Genomic DNA, 22,578 nt, shown 5'->3' with positions numbered 1-22,578 from the left:
CAGACCTGGGGTGATCTTAGTCATCTATAGTGTACCATTTTTCCTCCATCCTGGCCCCATCCAAGAAGCCTCACGGGGTTATATCAATTAGGCTTGTAGAGCAGGCCTCCGACTGACCCTGGCTTGAAGCAGAGGCATGGTAAGGTAAAGGTAAGATTCCCCTCGCACATACACGTTAGTCATTCCCGACTCTAGGGGGCAGTGCTCATCTCCGTTTCAAAGCCGAAGAGCCAGTGCTGTCCAAAGACGACTCCATGGTCATGTAGGTGACATGACTAAATGCCAAAGGTGCACGGAACGCTGTTACCTTCCCACCAAAGGTGGTCCCTATTTTTCTATTTGTATTTTTTACGCACTTTCAAAATGCTAGGTTGGCAGCAGCTGGAACATGTAACGGGAGCTCACCCCGTTAAGTGGCACTAGGGATTCGAACCACTGAACTGCCAACCTTTTGATCAACAAGCTCAGCGTCTTAGCCACATGGTAGAGATTAGTAAATCTTATGCCAGGATAATTTTCTTCCAGGTCAAAGATTTGAAGAACAGGACCAGCTCAAGCAGTGGGGAGACCCCTTAGGATCTCTGTTTTCCCATTCTGCAAGGGTTGTTACAGGATTAGCAGCCCCCTCTTGGCAGGCTTCCCTTGCTATGTTCCTCTTCTTGGGCAAAGCTTGCTGCAACATCCTTGCTTCATGAATACATGCAGCAAAGATAGGCTTCTTTTCCACCACATCTTTGGCCAGAAGGCCAAGATCCCAATTATTCCAGGGCTGCTTCTCTGTCTTATCCCATTCAACATAATATTCATGATTGACCTAAGGCAGGGGTGGAGAACGATGGCCCTTTTATGACTTGTTGACTTCCAACTTCCAGAATTCTGGGAGTTGAAGTCCACAAGTCATAAAGGGGCCATCATTTCCCGTCTCTGACCTAAGGAAACTGAGATGAAAGTGCTTTGTAACTTTTTGCTCTTTCCAATATTTCAGCAATTCGACACCCTTGTTGGAGAAGGTGGTGGCCAAATGAGCGGAGGCCAGAAGCAGCGAATTGCCATTGCTCGGGCTTTAGTTCGAAACCCCAAAATCCTGTTGCTGGACATGGCTACATCAGCACTGGACAATGAAAGCGAGGCTACTGTGCAAAAGACACTTTCCAAGGTTGGCGATCTTATTATTTCAGTTCAGTGGGGGTTAGGAATCCTTTGCTTTTCAGTCTCTTTTAAGTATGGAAGAGTAGGAATTTAAGGAGGAATTTCTTTTTGACTTTTCCATCCGCCATTTAGGCAGATGTTGGCCGATTTCATACAGTGCACTAAGCATGTGGTTTGCCTAGCTTTGGATTTGCATGCTGTATGAATCCCAACATCATGTTTTGTAAATATGGTTTATAGCTTAGTTAAGTTTGTGATGGCAACTATTCTGTTTTATTCAATTTAGACAATGGTTTAGCATAATCGCTGAATTTGAGCCCTCTTTTAATTGTGGTGATGGTAAATCTTGAATGGAGAAGAGAGGCAGCTCTACAGTATTTCATCTAAAGACTTTTGGGAACAACAGCATAAAATGAAAATGGTAGATTTTCTTTCGATTTTGCCTCTTCTCCAAAGCACACAAGCTGTTGATCTCTGCGATCTTCCTTTGAAATGAACACGACAGCTCTTGTGAACAGAAAGGCCTGTGGGCATGCTGGAACTCCATAAAGTTTTGTTTAAAAATAGTGACAGAGATGGATTTTAAAAAATTTAAACCTCAAAGCATTCACTGTCCATCAGATGGGCTTGGCAGTTTTCAGAGAACTCAGTTTCAGTAAGAATGGATCTGAAGTTTGAGAGATCCTGGCAAAAAGGCCAGACAAAGAATAATGGATAGAAACTGATCAAGGAGAGAATCAACCTAGAAATTTTCTGACAGTGAGAACAATCAACCAATGGAACAGCTTGCCTTCGGAAGCTGTGGGAGCTTCATCACTGGAGGCTTTCAAGAAGAGATTGGACTTCCATCTGTCAGAAATGGTGTAGGGTATCCTGCTTGGGTGGGGGGTTGGACTAGATGACCTACAAAGTCCTTTCCAACTCTGTTAAACTATCTATTATATAGAGCTATGCAGATCAGTTCGCTTGATAGTTCTTTTTCACTCTCTGGATTACCTGGGCAAGTACTCTGGCCCACTCAGGTTATGCAATCAGGTTTTTCTCTAAAACCTTCTTCTGTTTTCATCTACAGCTTTGCTTAAGATAAAAAAACTTTGCGCTGTTTCCTACCATGTACACATTTGTTACAGATTTGCCACTCTCTTTGATCTCCTGAAGCTTCTGCAAGCATCATTTTCAAAAGAGAGTTGGCTGAGAGACAAAAGGAGGGTATCCTTATAGGGAAGGAAGTAGTCTTTTACTTCCTCTACAGCTTTTGTATTTAAGAGTTTTTATCATTTTGAAAAAGGATAGATGAGAGATGCTTGCCTCCTTTGTCTGCTTTGGTTCAATCAAATTACTCTCTAAGTTAAATCTTGGAAATACTCTATTACTGTTGTTTAAAATACATTTAAAAAATTGATGCACAAATGCTGAACACACAGAGTGTGTTTCACGCACACAACAAATCCCGTTTTTCAAAAAACATTCTTAGCTTGAACTAGATATGAGGCAGGGCTTCAAAAATGCAATCACCCAGAAACAGCTGCGTTATTAAGAAAGAAGAATGGAATACTCCATACTGAATTGGGGCTTCAGTAACACTGCTTATTTTATTTTTTAAAATGTAATTTATTCATTCGCACCTATCCAGATGGATTTTTCTGTTAACGAATAGGAATGAGAGATTTTCTGACTTCATGGAAACTTAAATTCTGAAACAGATATAGGTATAAACAACAGAGGAAAATTAGGTTGAAATTAGCAAGGGGACACTATGTGATTGCTTTATCTTCTTACAAAGAAGATGTAGAGGAAGATTTGGCAATAACTGCTTCTGTAGCCTCCAACCTCCAAAGATTGTACTGTCAAAGTCATTTTTCCCCCCGCAGTGTCATCTTCCTTTCTAAGCTAAAATATGTGTGGTGTCATCGCCATGCCTTCAGCAGATCACAGAGCACTTAAATGATATGAAAAACTGCACCTCAGCAACCAAGGAAGGTGTCCATCTTAGCACTGAGTATTACATGGTATCTGGGGGATGAACATTCCTGTTCACACCTCCCTTGGAATTCTTGGGGATTTGAACACTAGCTATTGTATTTTATCTATTGTAGTATTTTATGACTGAACATGGGTGCCATATGGATCTGATGGCAAATGTCATCTGGTAGATAGCCATTGTATTCTGCACAAATTGAAGCTTCTGGATAGTACCGCATCTGGTATGCTGTGAAGCCCCCTCCCATTACCATCACCATCACCTCTATCTCTCATGAAACAGGAGCTGTGAATCCAGGAACATCCCCACATCCTGGAATTGCTCTTTCAGAGGAAATGCCTTCCCACCCCATCGCCAGAAAATGACTGTCGTAGCCATGAAACAGCAAAACAATTTCCATTCAGAGAATAACGCAGTTCAAGCATTCAGGCCACGCAGGTTTATTAAGGATATTTTGCTTTTATTACCAGTTATTGAGTTACATGGTACATCATGTCAGGGTTCCGACGGATGCCCTAATTAAATCATGAGTCTTGAGCCAAGCTTCAAAAGAAATCCAGTCTTTTATTAGGAGCTACATGTCGGCATGTTCCCAGGTGAAGCCAGCTCTGACCCTATGTAATTTACGCTCCAATTATGACCCTGTTTCTCCCCTCCCCCCAGGGTATGTCATCAATCACATTTGCCAATGGAGCAATTTCGTGGGTTGTAGACGTCACTCCCCTTCGGCTGCCGTAGGTAACCCTGGGATACAGCCTTGAGAGAGATAAGCATGGAATGTGCATCTGTCTTTGGCTGCTGTGCCATTTCGCCAGTTTTCCATCACCCCTGGCCTATGGCAGCTCGAGAGCAGGCCAGGGATGCTTTACGAGTTGACACATCAATCCCCATGTCACTTTAAGGAATCTTTAGACATTTATATAAAGCATCCATATTTGAGAGAGAGATCAGTCAATTAGGATTCATTTCATCCTCTGGGATGATAGAAGTACATACTGAACTTTCATGAATGGTGGTGCCTCCAAAAATCTTTCTTTCATCTCCATAGGCTCGTTTTGGGCGCACCGCAATCTCCATAGCTCACCGTTTGTCCACAGTGAAATCTGCTGACATTATCATTGGATTTGAGCATGGAAGAGCTGTGGAAAGAGGGAAACATGAAGAGCTGATAGAACGGAAAGGAGTGTATTTCACGCTGGTAACGTTGCAAAGCCAAGGCGACAAGGCACTCATGGAAAGCTCAATGCAAAGCAAGTACCCGATTCTGTATCTTTAATGTTCCTAACTCAAATAATTAACTTCCTGTTAATGAAGCTTAAGTTTTATTTTTTATTTTTTATTGATTCCACAGAGAATTAGACTTTGTATATTTCATAACCAAGGAAGCTGTCCACTTTAGGATCAAACGATTTCTTCTTGTACTGTATTAAACATAGCTCAGATATTATTTACTCTGGTATTATCTCTCTCAAGGGACCTTAAAAACCTCCCATTTCTTTTAATTGAAGATGCCTAGGGCTGAACCTTCAGCTTTGTGCATGAAACACATGGCTCTACTACTAGGCAACAGGCCCTATAAAGAATTGATGCAGTGATTTGTGGAAACATACAGATACCTTCAGGCAGAATTTTCTGCATATGTCCAGTAACCAAATCCTAATGTTCTGAAAAGTGCTTCCCTTCCCAATAGCATTAGCATTTAGACTCATATATTGCTTAATAGTGTCTTACAGCCTTCTCTAAATGGTTTACAGAGTCAGCATATTGTCCCCAACAACTTCATTTTACCAACTTTGGAAGTATGGAAGGCTGAGTCAACCTTGAGCTGGTCAGGATCGAACTCCTGGCAGTGGGCTGAATTAGCCTGCAATATTCATTCTAACGACTGTGCCACCACAGCTGCCTTTATCCAATGATAACCCATCTCCAACTACTTATATTTATAGTGCAGGATCTGGTTGGTGCAGAGGCTCATGAGGCACACTTTCTGCTGCTAACAACTACCTGTTCATTAGCATCACTAGCAGCACCTCAGCACCATCTGTTCAAGGTTCCTCCACGTGTATTGAAATCTATTATCAAATATGTCACTGGAAAGGGGCTTTGTTTTAACAATATCAAAGAAAACACACACACACCTTGTGCTGGGCTGTTCCATTTTAGAATGAGGGAAGAACATTTTTCTCCATAAAAAACATTTTTTGTTCCAAAGTAAGTGGCCTTAGTGACCCAACTCTCCTCTTGAAAGATCAAATAGATCCAATTTAATTATTTATTTATTTATTGGTTCGATTTATATGCCGCTCTTCTCCGGAGACTCAGGGAGGCTTACAATGGGTTAAGCAATAGCCTTCATACTTTTGTATATACCTGCTTAGTAGAGCTTTCGCCCCCCCCCCAAGCGGTGTTCTTTTTTATACAAAGTCAGCTTATTGCCCCCACAATCCGGGTCCTCATTTTACCTACCTCAAAAGGATGGAAGGCTGAATCAACCTTGAGCCTGGTGAGATTTGAACTTGCAGTAATTGCAGGCAGCTGGTGCTACTTTAACAGCACTTAGTCAGCTGCGCCACCAAGGCTCTTATGGCTACTTGCAACATGAAATGATGCAACCATGAACAGCATCTTTCTGCACCTTTGCTCCTGATGAGGAGCTAGATGACCGGCTCTGGGATTTCACACAATTGTAAGTGCAAGGGACAATTGGTCTCCTTAACACTCCTGTGCAAAGTTCAGTGTTTCTGTAGGATATGAAAATTCCCATATGGAAAAGAGATGATTGCTTGTTTGCCAAATGAGCAGAGCTTAAGAAGGTGCTTTATCAACTGTTTAAATGATCAGAGTAGAATGGCAAGGCTTGAGATTGAAGTATTAAGTACTGTACAGAAATGTTCAGTCTTATACTCTATGGAGATTCTCAGTCATCCAGGTCATGGTTGTCCCATAGATGCTTTTTCAGGAGGCAACTGGATTTCCTTCCTTCCTTCCTTCCTTCCTTCCTTCCTTCCTTCCTTCCTTCCTTCCTTCCTTCCTTCCTTCCTTCCTTCCTGTCTTTCTGTCTTTCTGTCTTTCTGTCTTTCTGTCTTTCTGTCTTTCTTTCTTCATTTCTCTTTTCATCCAAGAAGCTTCTTCAGCTCTAACTGGAAGGTGGGGAATGGAATATGAATCCTTCCATTCCCCACCATCTAGTCAAAGCTGAAGAAGCTTCTTGGATGAGAAGCGAAATGTCTTCAAAAGAAAAAGCAAGAAAGTCCGGTTGCCTACTGAAAAAGCACCTTTGGGACGTTCAGTCTTATAACAGATTTGCTTGATGTTCATGCTACTTGACCATATTTTTTTTCTCTCTCTCTTGGATTCTCTTACCTTTGATTGTTGCCGTGAATCTTCTATTATTGTATTTACAGTATCTGAGCCAAAACCTGAAAAAATGCAGCCTTTCAGCAGGGGAAGCTATCAAGCAAGCTTACGGTAAGCCTGTTTGATCCAAAATAATCTTAGAATTTAAAGAAGAACATATGGCAAAACATTTGATAACATCTACCTGTGTGAAAGTTTGAAATGTAAGATTATTAAGAAAAGGAAGTAGATCCACACCCATAGCTATAAATAATGTAGTGTTGAAATTTTCTTTGATCTTTACAAGTACAGAATCAGAAGCTTCTGATTCTGAATAAAGATAATATTGGTAATAATGGGGGGGAAAAACCTTTCCATTTTATGATATTGTTGAAGGGGATATCAGGTGAGGAGTTTAGTCTTATTTTGCAGAAAATATTATCCTAAGAAAGCGTCTGGTTTTCCCCTACCCACATCCTGCATTTCCTTTGAATTCTTCTTGGACCATGGGAAAGGAAAGGGAAAAGAAAAAGAAAAGAGAAAGCAATTGGAAAGATACTAGATCTAGGACAATATAAGGATGAAATATGACATTATATGACCTGTGTACTGGCATTGCCTTGAAAGCAAAAATATTGTAGATCAGAAATCCTTTTAGACTTTCAAATTCCAAATTTGAGTTCCAAATAATTCAAATTATTGAATTAATTTTAAAGATTTTTTTCTCTTTTTTAATTAATTTTAATTTTTATAAAAAAGCTGCAGATGTGTGAGAGACGTGGGCATGGAACCAAAAGATTCATTTATGCCAGCTATCATGAATTGAGACCATAAATATTAAGGCTGGATGCACTATGTATAATTAATACTGAAAGGAGGAGAGGTTTTGGATCTTTTGTAGATGCAGTAGCTCCCCCTTTTTTTTTAAGGAAAGGTCCTTTACTTTATCCAGGTTTCTGTGCAAAGCTGGAGAAAAAAAAGGACTGCTGCTGTACCAAATGGATTCCTCAGGAGTATTGATCTTTTTTTCTGGCCTTGAGGAATTTTTGTCACTTAGTTGGGTGAAAATGAGATACTCTGGGTCTCTGGATAGCAATAGCAATAGCACTTAGACATATATATCGCTTCACAGTGCTTTAAGTCCTCTCTAAGCAGTTTACAGAGTCAGTTTTTTGCCCCCAACGATCTGGGTCCTTAGTTTACCGACCTTGGAAGGATGGAAGGCTGAGTCAGCTTGAGCCTGGTGAGAATCAAACTGCCAAACTGCTGGCAGATGGCAATCAGCAGAAGTAGCCTGCAGTACTGCACTCTAACCACTGCACCACCACGGCTCTTAAACTGATGACTTAAACTGAACCATGAATCTCAAATATCGGATGCAATCAGAATAACAGTGGTATCTGAACAAAGCTCATGGTGGCATTTTATATTATATTATATTATAAAATTAAATAATAAATGCACCATTTCCTGAACTCCTGAGACAGACAAGAGTGTGATTGGACTTTTCTCTGTTTCTCAGAGCATCTCTTCGACAGCGTTCCAGATCTCAGTTGTCAAACATAGTCCCTGACCATCCAGCGTCAATTGTAGGATCCTATTCAGAGCGCAACTGTAGCATATCTCACTATGAAGAAGATGGAAGACCATTTATGAAGGTCAGTCAGAGTCACTGCAAGACCAAGAGAAGTTTCTGTTTTGTGTTCCTTTGTCTCTTCCCATCTCATGACACCGGACCTGTCTTTGGTGATACTTTTGTTGGGATCAAATGATTGCAAGCCATTCTCCTGGAGGCCTCCAATGAAGAGACTTTGGAAAATGTAATTGGTTCAAATGTAGCAATGACAAGATTATTTGAGCATTACAGGTTGGGATAAAATATTACATTGGTACTGTAAGTGCTGCAATGACTATTAATTTGACTGTAAAGGGGCCATGATGATATTAAAGGTCTACACAATGTAGGTCCACATCATCATCAACATCTTCTTCTTCTTTTAATAATCCCATAATCCTTTGTGGGGTGGAGTCTGGGCAACTGAATGGATCTGAGTGCTTACTGGCCAGATGCCCTTCCTGTCACCAATGCGGAGTTACATTCAGCAGATATATTCTCATTGTGCCCAGAGATAGAAATATACGCCTTTACCTAGGATCAAACTCACAACTTTCTGATTGTGAGGCGAGAGCTCCACCTCTAGGCCACCTCACCACTCGATGTAGGTCCACATCAGTTTAGGAAACAGCTTGCTCACAGCCTAAAATCCGACGGAGAGGCCCTTTCCCGTATCCCAGGTGAGTCAGAAACTGGATGGGGAAGGACAAAGAAAAGGCTTTCTTGGTGACTGCACTTAAATGGGAGTTTAAACTCCTGCCGAAAGCTGTGTTGACAACCTCACCTTTGTTAGGAATACTGCGAGGTGATTCCCTCAAAATCTAAAGATCTATAAGGAGGCAGAGATGTCTGCCGGTCTGGAGGCTTTCATAAAAACGATGAAAGTAGCATTGTGCTGCTGTATCACATCTTCACCCTTTTATATATGTGCGTGGGAGATCACCCCGCATGCAGAAAAGAGGCAAAGACTTTGCATCATAATGTTGCAAGCTGCTTTCCTTATTTCCCCCTCTCCTTTTGATTTCGTCCTGAGGAAAAATGGCAGTCAGGGGGTGAGGAGGTGATGGAGAGCCATTTGCTGTTGTCCTCTGGTAGCAACAGTCTTGAATGCTAATGTTTCTCTCTTTCCTTTTCAAAAGGAACGGATTCATGAAAAGGATGAGGAAGAAGTCGCACCTGCTAACGTGACCAGGATTTTGAAGTACAACGCTCCTGAATGGCCCTATATGGTGCTTGGATCCTTTGGGGCAGGGGTCAATGGGGCAGTCAACCCTCTCTATGCCTTGCTCTTCAGTCAAATTCTTGGAGTAGGTCCAATGACCAGTGTTCTTTTGCCTTGTGATAAATGATATTGAGCATCCTATGTTGTCCCTCCCTCCCTCTCGATTTCATTACTGGATGAATTCACATATCACTGTAAGATATAAAGCGGTTTCTTTGGTTCCTCCTGTAGTTTGTAAACTGTGGCCTACTGCTTAGGGTGAAGCTGGAATCTTGCCTAACATGTAGCTTATCTAAAAAGCCACTGTTTAAAAAATGTACTTTGATACAATAGGGAAATCTAACCATTGGGCCTACATATAAACAAAGACATGTTCTGAAGACAAGTTTAAGACTGGTTCTCCAAGCAGGCCCTGTTATCCTGCCAGCAGTATTCTGGGGGAAAGAAGGAAAGGAAGATGGGACTGTTTCATTAATGAGCTCCAGATCAAAATGAGTCTCTGGAATGTAGCTGGCAATTCAACATTCTGTGGAAAAGCCAATTGCATATTGTTTATCTGAAGGCTGGTTTTCCTGTCAGTTTTGCTTTTAGCACACGAGGAAACAATCCCACCTCTGATCTCAACACAATTCAGCACCTTTTTTCATCTTTCTGCACAAAGATGTTAGAGATGCTAGTTTGGGGGAGAGGCAAGACACGCATGTGGCAAGACTTGTATGATTAGAGCTCCTAGCTTTCTTTTTTCCTTTAAAACTTTTGAAAGGGGGAGATTAGACATGAATTTTTATTTTGGTTTGGTTTGGTTTGGTTTGGTTTATTATTTTATTTTATTTTATTTTATTTTATTTTATTTTATTTTATTTTATTTTATTTTATTTTATTTTATTTATTTTATTTTATTTTATTTTATTTTACTTTACTTTACTTTATTTTTTTATTTTTTTATTTTTCCCCAGTGAGTAAATAGGCAAGTGGGGAGTAAATGGGAAATTAGGAACCCCTGTGGTGCAGTGGTTAGAATGCAGCATTGCAGACTGACTCTGCCCACAGTCAGCATTACTTTCTTTCCACTTATTAATAATACCTGCCTTCTCAACAGATCTACATTTCTTCTGATGTATTTCATAAGGGGTGAGGAGGACGCACTGTTAGGCTTCCTGGAACCACAGCATTGGTTCAACAAATTTTCACTTTTAAAAATGGATATATCTAGAATGGGATAATATGCTGTAAGAAAGATGCCCTCAAACTGGGAAGGGGTCAGAGAGGGGCAAACAAGATAGTTACTAGCATGGAAGGAGCTGTGGTTAGGATGCTGTGTTGGAGATTAGCAAGCCCATGTTCGAGACCCAGCTGCTGCCCATGGGGTGGGGTGAGCTCCCATCTTTTGCTCCAGCTCCTGCTGGGGACAGCAGGAACCCCCAACTGGGTGTCTCTTGGCAATGGTGAGGTCCCCAGCTAATCTTTTCAACCCAGAAACACCTCGAGTGTGAAGTGAGTAGCATGGAAAACATTAATACCCAAATTCTGCTGTCTGATATTCATACTTTACACCCTATGATGTGGCCAGCCCTGTTGATGAACCATGTCAAATGCCATGCTGAAATGAACATGGATTAGACTACACAAGTATGCGTTTTTCTACATCGCTGTACCCTTTGGCCTAAATACTGAAAAAAACCCTAATAAATGTGTGCTTTCAACTGCCGTGTGCAAAAACTTACATTTAATTTCCTTTTCTTTCCTCAAGACCTTTTCGGTGCCTGATGAAGAAGAGCAAAGAGCTCAGATCAACGGTGTCTGCTTGCTCTTTGTGGTTGTTGGAATCGTATCGTTCTTCACTCAGTTCTTACAGGTGATGAGAACCGAATAGGATTCTCAGCATGAGGGTGCCGTTCCCTTGATACTCTCTCCCTGCTTCCCCCCCTCCCTCGTTTTCTTCTTTTTTGTACATGTGGACGGACACTTGGATTTACACTTGTTAAAAATCCTTTGCAGGGTTATACATTTGCAAAGGCCGGAGAATTGCTTACACGACGCTTAAGGAAAATTGGCTTCCAGGCGATGTTAGGCCAAGAAATTGGCTGGTTTGACGACCATAGAAACAGCCCAGGGGCCTTGACTACGAGACTAGCAACTGATGCCTCTCAAGTTCAAGGGGTAAGAGATTTGATTTAATAGCCGTTTCACAAAAACATCCAATATGATTTGCTTCAGAATGAAGCAAAATAATAATTGCTGCTGGCAAGTGTGTGTTTCAGTAACCTGATAAAGGAAGAGTATACAATTTGAGTCCCTGCGGGGGCTGCCAACACAATCTCCAGTGTAGTTGCGAGATTCCCAGTGATTTGTAATTATTGATGTGATAAAACAAGAAGCTTCCAAGGCATTATTAATACACAGTATGCAGATCTCTGAAGCATCTAAGGCCAGAGGTGGGATTCAGCCAGTTCGCACCTATTCGGGAGAACCGGTTGTTAACTTTCTAAGCAGTTTGTTGGAAGAAATCTTATTTTGTTTTTTTCCACTTTACAGGGCTAATCCTGTAAGGAAGGCAGGAAGGAAACATTCTGGTGTTGTTTCTAGCCTAATCTTTATTGCCCTGCTTACAGAAACTGCCTCTCTGGTTAACCCTTATTACATTGTAACAGCTAAGGGGAAGCACCCATCGACATGAGTGACATTGAGTTGGCCATGCCCACATGGTCACATGACCACCGAGCCACGCCTACCCAGCTGTCATTAGGGCAGACAACCGGTTGTTAAATTATTTGAATCCCAGCACTGTCTAAGGCCCACTTCTCATTGCAGCTGTAAATCTGTGTCTTCATTATAGCCTTTTCATCAGCCATTGGAAGGCTTGCATGATTTATTCTGACTTATTTTATGAAATCTTCCTCTCCTGCTCTTCTGTGGCAGACCCCGCTGCTCAAAGCAACTTTATAACGTTTAAAATGATGATTTCATCAAAACAATCGTGTAAAACAAAGAGAGGAGACAAGGCTAGCCATTAAAGCCCAGTTGCAAAATTATTATCTGCACATCCAAGGGCACAAAGCAGTCTTCAACAACTGAGTGTTAAAATGAATGAGGAAAGAGATCAGCTGCAATTTTTTGGAGCAATCTTTTGTGTAATATAAGGCCTTTGTCTTCGCTCATTCATTCACGCCCGGGCTCCCTAAACAGTCTGTCTATTGCAGTGTTTCTCAACCGTGGCAATTTGAAGATGTGTGGACTTCAACTCTATTGAAGTCTACTGGAATTTATCCTCCCTGACAGGAGAACTTTACAGCCTATTCAGGAAAAAAAAACAACCACACTTTCCTTTGTCATCTTCTATATAGCACATACACATAGGGAAAACTACATTTTCTCCTTTGAGGCTCCACTTCTGGTCTGAAGTTGGGAGCAAAACATTCTGTTTACATCAGTAATTGTCAGACACAATAAAGTAGGCTAAGACACTTAGCTTGCTGATCAGAAAGGTCGGCAGTTTGGCGGTTCGAATCCCTAGCATAGGTCTCCTGCGTGAGCAGGGGGTTGGACTAGATGACCTCCAAGGTCCCTTCCCAACTCTGTTACTGCTTCTTTATTGTTGACCACTTATTGAGTTACAAGAGTCTTGCCAGACTGACTGTATTCTCATGGGAACAGGCAGATAAAGGCTTCAGGAATTTGGCCTCTGCCACTTCCTCCCATGGAGCGATTCCAAGCTAGACTAGCTTTTTACTCTAGGTGGTGATTCTACCACCATAAAGGTGACTTTGGACCGATTTTGTCTTTGCTACTCCTCTTGTGAGGTTACTACAAGTTGAGAAGCTAAGAATAAAACAGACGGAGAATAAAAGTAGCAGTGACTAAGTTGTGGCTGATGGGCCTATTTTGCAGTTTGAAATACCAGAGGTTGTCTGGTACACAGGTAATCCTCAACTTACGACCACAATTGAGCCTAAAAATTTATGTTGTTAAGTGATTGTCTTCCATTTTACGACTTTTCTTGCCACATTTGTAAAGTGAATTATTGCAGTTGTTAAATTAGTAACATGGTTGTTAAGTGAATCTGGCTTCTCCATTGACTTTGCTTGTCACAAAATGACTCCTGAACACTGCAACCGTCATAAATATGAGTCCGTTGTCAAGCACATATGAACGTAAATCGCGTGACCATTAGGATGCTGCAATGGTCCTAAGTGTGAAAAATGGCCATAAGTCACTATTTTCAGTGCCGTTGTAACTTTGAATGGTCACTAAATGAACCATTGTAAGTGGAGGACTACCTATACATAGTGAGAAAAATAAAAAGAGCTGGCAGTAGGTCAGATGGAATTTCAACGTTAGTGACTGAGTAACAGAATGGAGTAAGGCAGATGGTGGGACATATACACCAGTGGTGGGTTGCCCCTGGTTCGGACCGGTTCGCAAGAACCGGTAGTAAAACTGGCAGGAGGCTCCACCCACCGACCCCGACATCATCAGGAAGCTTCTGCGCATGCACAGAAGCGTGCGTGCGCAGTCCATTGCGAACCGGTAATAAAGGTAAGTAGAACCCACCCCTGATATACACCCCTGTCCTGAAATATTGTGTTGCCTCTTTGAGCTTTCCAGCATCTGCTGAATAGAGCCAAGCTTGGTCCAAGAAGCTGTTGATGATTGACTGATTGATTTCCTTCCTTTCCTAGGCGACTGGCACACAGATAGGCATGATTGTGAATTCCTTCACCAATATCGGAGTCTCCATTATTATCGCTTTCTACTTCAGCTGGAAACTCAGCTTAGTCATAACCTGCTTCTTGCCTTTCTTGGCTTTGTCAGGAATGGTTCAGTCTCGAATGCTGACAGGCTTTGCATCTCAGGACAAGAAAGCAATGGAAGCTACCGGAAGGGTAATGGGCTTTATTTTTGTTTTACTCTAAGACTGACTGAGACGATGAGTAACTGCTTGAGCAATTGCCTTTGTCACGTAATTATATCTGTGTGTGTCTCTCTCTATATATGTCAGGGGTGTCAAACTCGATTTTATTGAGGGCTGCATCAGGGTTGTGATTAACCTTGGGGGGCAGTAGTGGGCGTGGCCAGTGTGGGCGTGGCCAGCTTGACGTCACTAGTGTCAGGGCTGCCTGTGGCGGCCCGAGTACTCTCCCAGCGAAAATGGGCTCCCAATCTCCATTTTTGGCTGGGATGGCCTCCTGCAACCCTCTGCCAGCAAAAACAGAGGACTCCCGAGCTCCGTTTTCACTGGCAGAGGGTTGCAGGAGGCCATCCCAGCTGAAAACGGAGATTGGGAGCCCATTTTCGCTGGCAGAGGCACCGTGGGCCAGTCCTTTGCTGTTTCCAGGATGGCCCCGCAGGCCAGATCTAAGCACCCTGTGGGCCACATCTGGCCCACAGGCCTTGTGTTTGATACCCCTGCTCTACATGTACACATGAACAGAGCTTGTTAAGCAATAGAAGCTTCCCAGACGGTACCATTTCTATTGTTGGAAAGATGACTTGCTCCTTAGAGAATCTGTGACTTCGAAGTGTCCACTTCTAAACCTGAAAAGCACTTTTATTATCAGGAGAGACAGTTGTAAATCGCAGCTAAAAGAACTGTAACAAACTGGATTCAAGAGTGGACCCTCTCAAATCTTGTAATATAGGCTGTCTCCCCATAGGTCCTTGTGTGCTTGAAATATTTGATGTTCACTGATTTTAATTTCTGAAGGTATAGCTATACAGTACAAGTGGTCCTTGACTTATGATCACAATTAAGCCCAAAATTTCCTTTGCTAAGTGAAACAGTTGTTAAGTGAGTTTTGCCCCATTTTACAACCTTTCTTGCTAAAGGGGTTAAATGAATCACTGAAGTTGTTCAAGTTAGTCACACAGTCGTTAAATCTGGTTTCTCTATGGACTTTGCTTGTCAGAAGGTTGCAAAAGGGGATCACAGGACCCTGGGACACCGCAACCATCATAAATATGAATCAGTTGCCAAGCATCTGAATTCTGATCACGTGATCATGGGGATGCTACAATAGGCATAAGTGTGAGGACTGATCATAAATCTCTTTTTTCAGTGCCGTTGTGACTTTGAACAGTCACTAAACAAACTGTTGTAAGTTGAGGAGCATCTATAGCTATATTTATGTAATTATTGACTGAGAACCAGTTTGGTCTAATAGTTAAGATACTGGCATAGGAACCAGGAAATGGTGAGGTCTATGCTTGCCTTAGACATGAAAGCTTGGGCCAGTCCATTTTTCTCAGTCCTACGAAGAAGGAAGTGGTATGCCACCCACCTAAAATATTGCCAAGAAAACCACAGTGACTTGTCTATTTAGTCACAGGGAGGCAAGACTAACACAAACAAACAAAAAATAGAATAGAGTAGAGTAGAGTAGAGTAGAGTAGAGTAGAGTAGAGTAGAGTAGAGTAGAGTAGAGTAGAGTAGAGTAGAGTAGAGTAGAGTAGAGTAGAGCAGAGCAGAGCAGAGCAGAACAGAAGAGAACAGAAGAGAACAGAACAGAACAGAACAGAACAGAATAGAATAGAATTCTTTATTGGCCAAGTGTGATTGGACACCCAAGGAATTTGTCTTAAGGTACAACACTTAATGATAGTCATAGGGTACAAATAAGCAATCAAATCATACTAGGAAACAATCAATATAAATCGTAAGGATACAAGCAACAAAGTTACGCCTCACTTAACTTGGGGCCTTTGATACCAACCCATGTCTTAGGATCTTGTCATTTGTATATTTATTTTGGATAGGGGAACCAAATATTGGGTGAATGTGATTGTCATATTTTCTGCAGTTTCTTCATCCAAACTTCCTGTTCCTTTCTTGAGACAGAAGTTCCTTTCTTACCGCTGCTTCAAGGAAATGCAGAGAGGTGCCATGTTTGTGCCCTTCAATCCATCTTTTTGCCTTAAAGTTTGAAGTGCTGTATAGTCCCGATAAAGGAGTCCCTGCAGATTTTACTTGCAAATATTTACTAGAGGGGGCAGTGCTCATCTCTGTTTCAAGGCCATTGAGCCAGTGCTGTCCAAAGACATTTCCACGGTCATGCGGCCAGCATGGCATCATGGACCACTGTTACCTTCCCACCGAAGTGGTACCTATTTATCTACTTGCATTTGCATGCTTTCAAACTGCTAGGTTGCAAAGGACGGGAGCTCACCCCATCATGTGGCACTTGGGTCTTGAACTGGCTGTTGGCTTTCCAGGTGACAAGCCCAGCATTCTTAACCACTGAGCCACCCTGCCACCATAGTCCTGATAGTCACAAATAAATTCAGGTTCTCCAGTATTCTACTTGGATGAGACAATGACTAGATCCCAGTGAAAGAAGCATATCTAAATGGCATTTGGATCTAAATGTTCCCACATTAATCATTTGTTGCTGGTTAGACACCATCCTCATTAGCATTTCCAGCGTAGGCAATATGTGCATTAATTAAATTAAAAGAGCCTCGGTGGTGCAGCAGACTAAAGTGCTGTTAAGTAGCACTTAGCTGCCAGCTGCCTGCAATTACTGCGAGTTCAAATCTCACCAGGCTCAAGGTTGACTCAGCCTTCCATCCTTCCGAGGTAGGTAAAATGAGAACCTGGATTGTGGGGGCAATAAGCTGACTTTTTATAAAAAAGAACACCGCTTGGGGGAGGGGGAAGTCCTACTAAGCAGGTATATACAAAAGTATGAAGGCTATTGCTTAACGCATTGTAAGCCGCACTGAGTCTCTGGAGAAGGGTGGCATATAAATCGAACCAAGAAAGAAAGAAAGAAAGAAAGAAAGAAAGAAAGAAAGAAAGAAAGAAAGAAAGAAAGAAAGAAAGAAAGAAAGAAAGAAAGAAAGAAAGAAAGAAAGAAAGAAAGAAAGAAGAGACTTGAGATGTTGGGGATATATGTTCCATAGATGACATATGACTCTCACCTTCTCCTATATACAAGTCAAAGAGTCTCTTGTGCAAATGCATGTTGTTCTTCTCTCCTCTTCCTAGAGGAGACCAAAGGCCTAAGACAGTGTTGTCCTTTTCCCGTTGCCCTCCCAGAACCTTTTCGGCACCGAGTCCTGAAATGGGAGCGCGCACGTGTGGGGGAGCACCGGAAACTGGAAGAGCAGTTCCCCGGAGTGTGTGTGCACACCGGGAAGCTGAGCTTCCGGTTTCCGGCATATACATGCGTGCCGGTCACCTGGTCTTCCAGTTTCTGGCATGCATGTGTGCACAAAGACCAGCTGGCCGGCGTGCATGCACACGCTGGAAACCAGAAGCTCAGCTTCCCGACAAGCGCATGTGCACCAGGGAGCTGCACTTCCGTTTTTTGGCATGCATGCACCCACAAAGACCAGCTGTCTGGTGTGCATGCACACGCCAGAAACCGGAAGCTCAGATTCCCGGAGCGTGCATGCATGCCAGGGAGCTGCTCTTCCGGTTTCCAGTGCTTCTGTGCACGTGAAGACTAGCTGGCCAGCACGCATGGAACCTGGAAGAGCAACAGGCGATGGCTGCCATGCCCAGAGAGATTGCTCTCACGCGTGCCATAGGTCGCCATCACAGGACTAAGAGTTTCCTGTTCGGCATTTTGCTTCTTTTCTTCTAATACTCCATTAGGTTGGTTCCAGGAAGTCTGCAACATCTGAGTAATAAAAACAGAGAGAAAAAGAGAATCACTAAATTGAACAAAATGTCTTCTTTCCGCTCATCTATTTTTTAATTCATTTTTAACAGCATTACAATTAACATTTATTGAGAAAACAGTTATTAGTTGTAATGTTATATCTAAATGAAACAGCTTTACAATGATATCATTTCCCATCTGTCCCAACTGGCTTCCTGCTAAAGATGATCGCCACACAGCAACGTACAATATTTGCAACAGAGGTAAAACAGGTTTCTGAACCTGAAGGCTTCTAAAACTTTTGAAATGTAAGAGCTAATCTATCCATTATTTTTTTTAAAATTATTTATCGCATTTAGAAACCACCCAGCTCCCTTACAGAGACACTCTGGATGGTGTACAAATGTTAACAACGTAAAAACTGAATGTAACAATTTAAAATAGGGCACGAATAATTAAAAATGTAGGTTTTAAATTCAAAATAGTTTGAGACACCTTGCTGCCCAGGTCCCCATCTAGGAAACAGAGTGATTTTTGTCACAAACCGTGCCACTAGGTAACTTCATTCATGCATTCTTTTTTTTTCTTTTTTTTTAAATTTGATTTATATGCCGCCCTTCTCCGAAGACTCAGGGCGGCTTACAATGCATTAAGCAATAGCCTTCATACTTTTGTATATTTATACAAAGTCAGCTTATTGCTCCCACAAACTGGGTCCTCAATTTACCTACCTTAGAAAGGATGGAAGGCTGAGTCAACCTTGAGCCTTGGCGAGATTCGAACCCTGCAGTAATTGCAGGCAGCTGGTCTTAATAACCAGCTTAATAACATGGTGCCTTAAACCACTGTACTACCAAGGCTCTTTTGCTGAAAAGCAGTTAGGAATAACCCTATATCGTTAAGAAAAGATGGCCGTTGGCAGAAATAGAACAATTTTTAAACTACAGGTAGTCCTTCACTTACAAACACTTGTTTAGCGACCTTTAAAGGTTACAAGGGCATTGAAAATAGTGACTTACGACTGTTTTTCACATTTATGACTGTTCAGCACCTTCATGGTCACATGATCAAAATTCAGGCACCTGGCAACTTCTAGTGCCATGAGATCACCATTCTGACAAGTGAAATCAATGCGGGAAGCCAGATTTGTTTAACAACTACTTGATTCCCTTAACAACGGCAGTGATTTGTTTAACAACAGTGGAACAAAAGGTCGTAAGGTGGGGCAAAATCAGGGGTGAAATCTACTTACCTTCCCTACCGGTTCAGAAGTGCACTGCGCATGTGCAGAGGGTAAAAAACAGGTTAAAACCAGGAAGTAATGACGACCGGGCAGGTGGGCGGAGCTTCGTGCTGCCATCGCTACTGGTTCTCCGAACCTCCTGCCGCCATCACTACCAGTTCAGCTGAACCGGTCTGAACCGGTAGTATTTCACCCCTGGGCAAAACTCACTTTAGCAGCTGCCTTGCTAAGCAATTGAAATTTTGGACGCAACTGCAGTCGTAAGTCGAGGACCACCATAAAGGTATATTCCTAGATGCAGGAATTTTAACCATTGCTCAGCTTAATAAGCATGTAAGTCTTGTCTACCATAAGATCTGAATGTAATTTTATTTCGGCCCCCGCTCCTTTCTCCTTTTATCTGTGTTATATGATATAATGTTTAAAAACTATATTCTGAATTCCAGAGGATATATTTGTTCTCAAACAAATGCAGTACCAGCAAAACTTCTGAGAAATGGCTGTCTAACTTGTGTTCAGTTTATTGTACTTCAGCATAATGATACACAGAAGGGAAAGGGGTTTGGAGAGCACCTTTATGAGCCTGAGTTTAGATATTCTGAAAATGCAAATGATATAAAAACAACATCTTTGTGAACCTGAAAGAACAGCCACCACGCTCCTGGCTAATGCTAATAACTTGAGAACAGAACAAGCAGGGCGAGTCAGTCACAGTTTGACAAGGTTACGTGCGAATAAACAAGGTATGCCTGTAATTCAGGACAGCCTGAACCTTACCCAGATGAAAGAATATGCCACCAATTACAATAATAGTCTTGCCCCAAATAGGTAAACTCATCTCCAGAATAATTATAGTTTTTGGATTAACATTGTGTGTGTCAAGCCTTAATTCAGTTCTGGCTTCAGCCGGAAAGTAGGTCTGATTTCTTCTTCGGAGGCCAACCAATGAAGGGCAGAGGCTCAGAATCGGAAATCAGGTTTTAGGAGAAGCAAAGCATTTAGGCCGAAGTCTGCCCAAACGGTCCCCATGTCTATTCAGTAAAACAGTTGCCCAATCTAAGGAAATGACAAGAGTGTTGCAATCCCAACATGTGACAGAATGAGGAGGAAGGGAAACGTGTTTAAAGATATGGGGAATATTCTCATCAACAGTAATATAATATAATTTAAATATAAATTCAGCTGAAATCAAATACTGGATTTCCCCCACTCCTGGCCCTGCCCATTTCTTTGACCTACACTTATCTACTTTTTATAGTTATTCTCACACAAGGAAGGGAGGAAGGGAGGAAGGAAACAGTAGTGGGTTTCAAATCCCGGCAGTACCGGTTCACTATTGGCAGCGTGCGGCGCTTCTGCACATGCGCAGAGCATTTTTGATGACGTCTGGGCGGGTGGGCGGAGCCCCCTGCCACTACTAGTTCACCCTGGTTCGGGTAGCAATCCACCACTGGAAGGAAGGAAGGAAGGAAGGAAGAAAAAGAAAAAGAAGAAAGAGAGAGAGGAAGGAAAGAGAGAAAGAAAGAAAGAAAGAAAGAAAGAAAGAAAGAAAGAAAGAAAGAAAGAAAGAAAGAAAGAAAGAAAGAAAGAAAGAAAGAAAGAAAGAAGCATATCTCCATTATCCCTTTTTTTTTTTAATTTGATTTATATGCCGCCCTTCTCTGGAGACTCAGGGTGGCTTACAATGCGTTAAGCAATAGCCTTCATACTTTTATATATTTATACAAAGTCAGCTTATTGCCCCCACAAACTGGGTCCTCAATTTACCTACCGTAGAAAGGATGGAAGGCTGAGTCAACCTTGAGCCTGGTGAGATTCGAACTTACAGTAATTGCAGACAGCTGGTGTTAATCACAATGCTATCAGTCTGCTGAGCCACCAGGCCCGTTGATAAGGGTTAGCAGGCTTACCTTACAACTGGAACAGTGGTGGGTTTCTACTGGTTCGCCCCGGTTCGGGCAAACCGGTTGCAGCGGCGGGAGGCTCCGCCCACCCACCCGGACATCATCACAGGCACCTCACATGCGCAGAAGCGCCATGCATGAGCAAAGCGCAAGCGCACTCTCACAGTTCTGAACCAGTAGCGAAGGTAAGTGAAACCCAATACTGAATTGGAAGGTCATCTTAAACAATCAGGGCTTATTCTTCTGGAGTTGTCAAGAGGCAGATTCTTGGTGACAAAGAAACAATAAATTAATTAATATTTACTCTGGTGTTCCATAGAGACCATCTAAGCCTGCTGTGGATGATTTGCTGTCTGCTTTGGATTTGCCGATTCCTACTTCAGATGTCATACCACCCCTGAATTTTAATATGTAAAAATCATAATTCTGTAGTTTTCTAAAGTGAAACGCCTATATACAATCGTTGATAAACCTGTGTATAATCCTTAACAGATTTTTCTTTTTCTTTGGGAATCAGATTTCCAACGAAGCCCTTGCAAATATTAGGACCATTGCTGGGATTGGAAGGGAGAAAACTTTTATCAATGTTTATGAGAAACAGCTAGAAGCCCCCTACAGAGCAGCTATTAAAAAAGCGAACGTTTACGGCGTTTGTTATGGCTTTGCACAGTGTGTTTTGTTCATAGCCAATTCTGTCTCTTACCTATACGGAGGATTTTTAGTCGAAAAGGAAGGACTTCACTACAGCTACGTATTTAGGTAAGAAACCCCCCCTACAGAGGTACCATTTCTTTAAACACCACGGAATCTATGAATTCTCATATTGTTACAGACAAATATCTGACTGGGAAAGCTAAACAATGTTCAAAAAGATGGAAGAGGGGAGGATATAAAATATTGTGATCACTAAATAAAGAATGGTCCTCCATGTCAGGAGATATTTTACAAATATGTGTAAATGGGCAAATAGAATAGAATAACAGAGTTGGAAGGCACCTTGGAGGTCTTCTAGTCCAACCCCCTGCTTAGGCAGGAAACCCTATACCATTTCAGACAAATTATTATTCAATCTCTTCTTTAAAACTTCCACTGTTGGAGCATTCACAACTTCTGGAGGCAAGTTGTTCCACTGATTAATTTTGTAACTGTCAAGAAATTTCTCCTTAGTTCTAGGTTCCTTCTCTCCTTGATTAGTTTCCACCCATTGCTTCTTGTCCTACCCTCAGGTGTTTTGGAGAATAGCTGGGCTCCCTCTTCTTTGTGGCAATCCCTGAGATATTGGAATACTGCTATCATGTCACCCCTAGTCCTTCTTTTCATCAGACAGACATGCCCAGTTCCAGCAACCATTCTTCATATTTTAGCCTCCTAATCATCTTTGTTGCTCTTCTCTGCACTCTTTCTAGAGTCTCAACATTGTTTGTACATCATGGCGACCAAAACCGGATGCAATATTCCAAGTGTGGCCTTACCAAGATGTTAACATATAATTTAAAATCAAATTCTGGAGATTAGGCAATAAAAA

General features: G+C 42.0%; 1 protein-coding gene across 1 annotated transcript in view; it reads left to right on the top strand.

The window, feature by feature from the left end:
- Nucleotides 1-22,578, top strand: part of ABCB11 (ATP binding cassette subfamily B member 11) — an 84,427-nt gene that overhangs the window by 48,429 nt on the left and 13,420 nt on the right. The window contains exons 16-24 of the mRNA XM_034426926.3: nt 986-1,156; nt 4,179-4,380; nt 6,535-6,598; nt 7,989-8,124; nt 9,221-9,388; nt 11,054-11,158; nt 11,302-11,463; nt 13,983-14,186; nt 21,571-21,812. Coding sequence (XP_034282817.2) covers nt 986-1,156; nt 4,179-4,380; nt 6,535-6,598; nt 7,989-8,124; nt 9,221-9,388; nt 11,054-11,158; nt 11,302-11,463; nt 13,983-14,186; nt 21,571-21,812 — 1,454 coding nt within the window. The remainder of the gene's footprint in view (nt 1-985; nt 1,157-4,178; nt 4,381-6,534; nt 6,599-7,988; nt 8,125-9,220; nt 9,389-11,053; nt 11,159-11,301; nt 11,464-13,982; nt 14,187-21,570; nt 21,813-22,578) is intronic.

This window comes from Pantherophis guttatus, chromosome 1 (assembly GCF_059756535.1).
Source record: "Pantherophis guttatus breed Tessera chromosome 1, ASM5975653v1, whole genome shotgun sequence".
NCBI lineage: Eukaryota > Metazoa > Chordata > Lepidosauria > Squamata > Colubridae > Pantherophis > Pantherophis guttatus.
The sequence above is the reverse complement of the archived record's forward strand: the minus strand, read 5'-3'. Positions and strand labels throughout refer to the sequence as shown.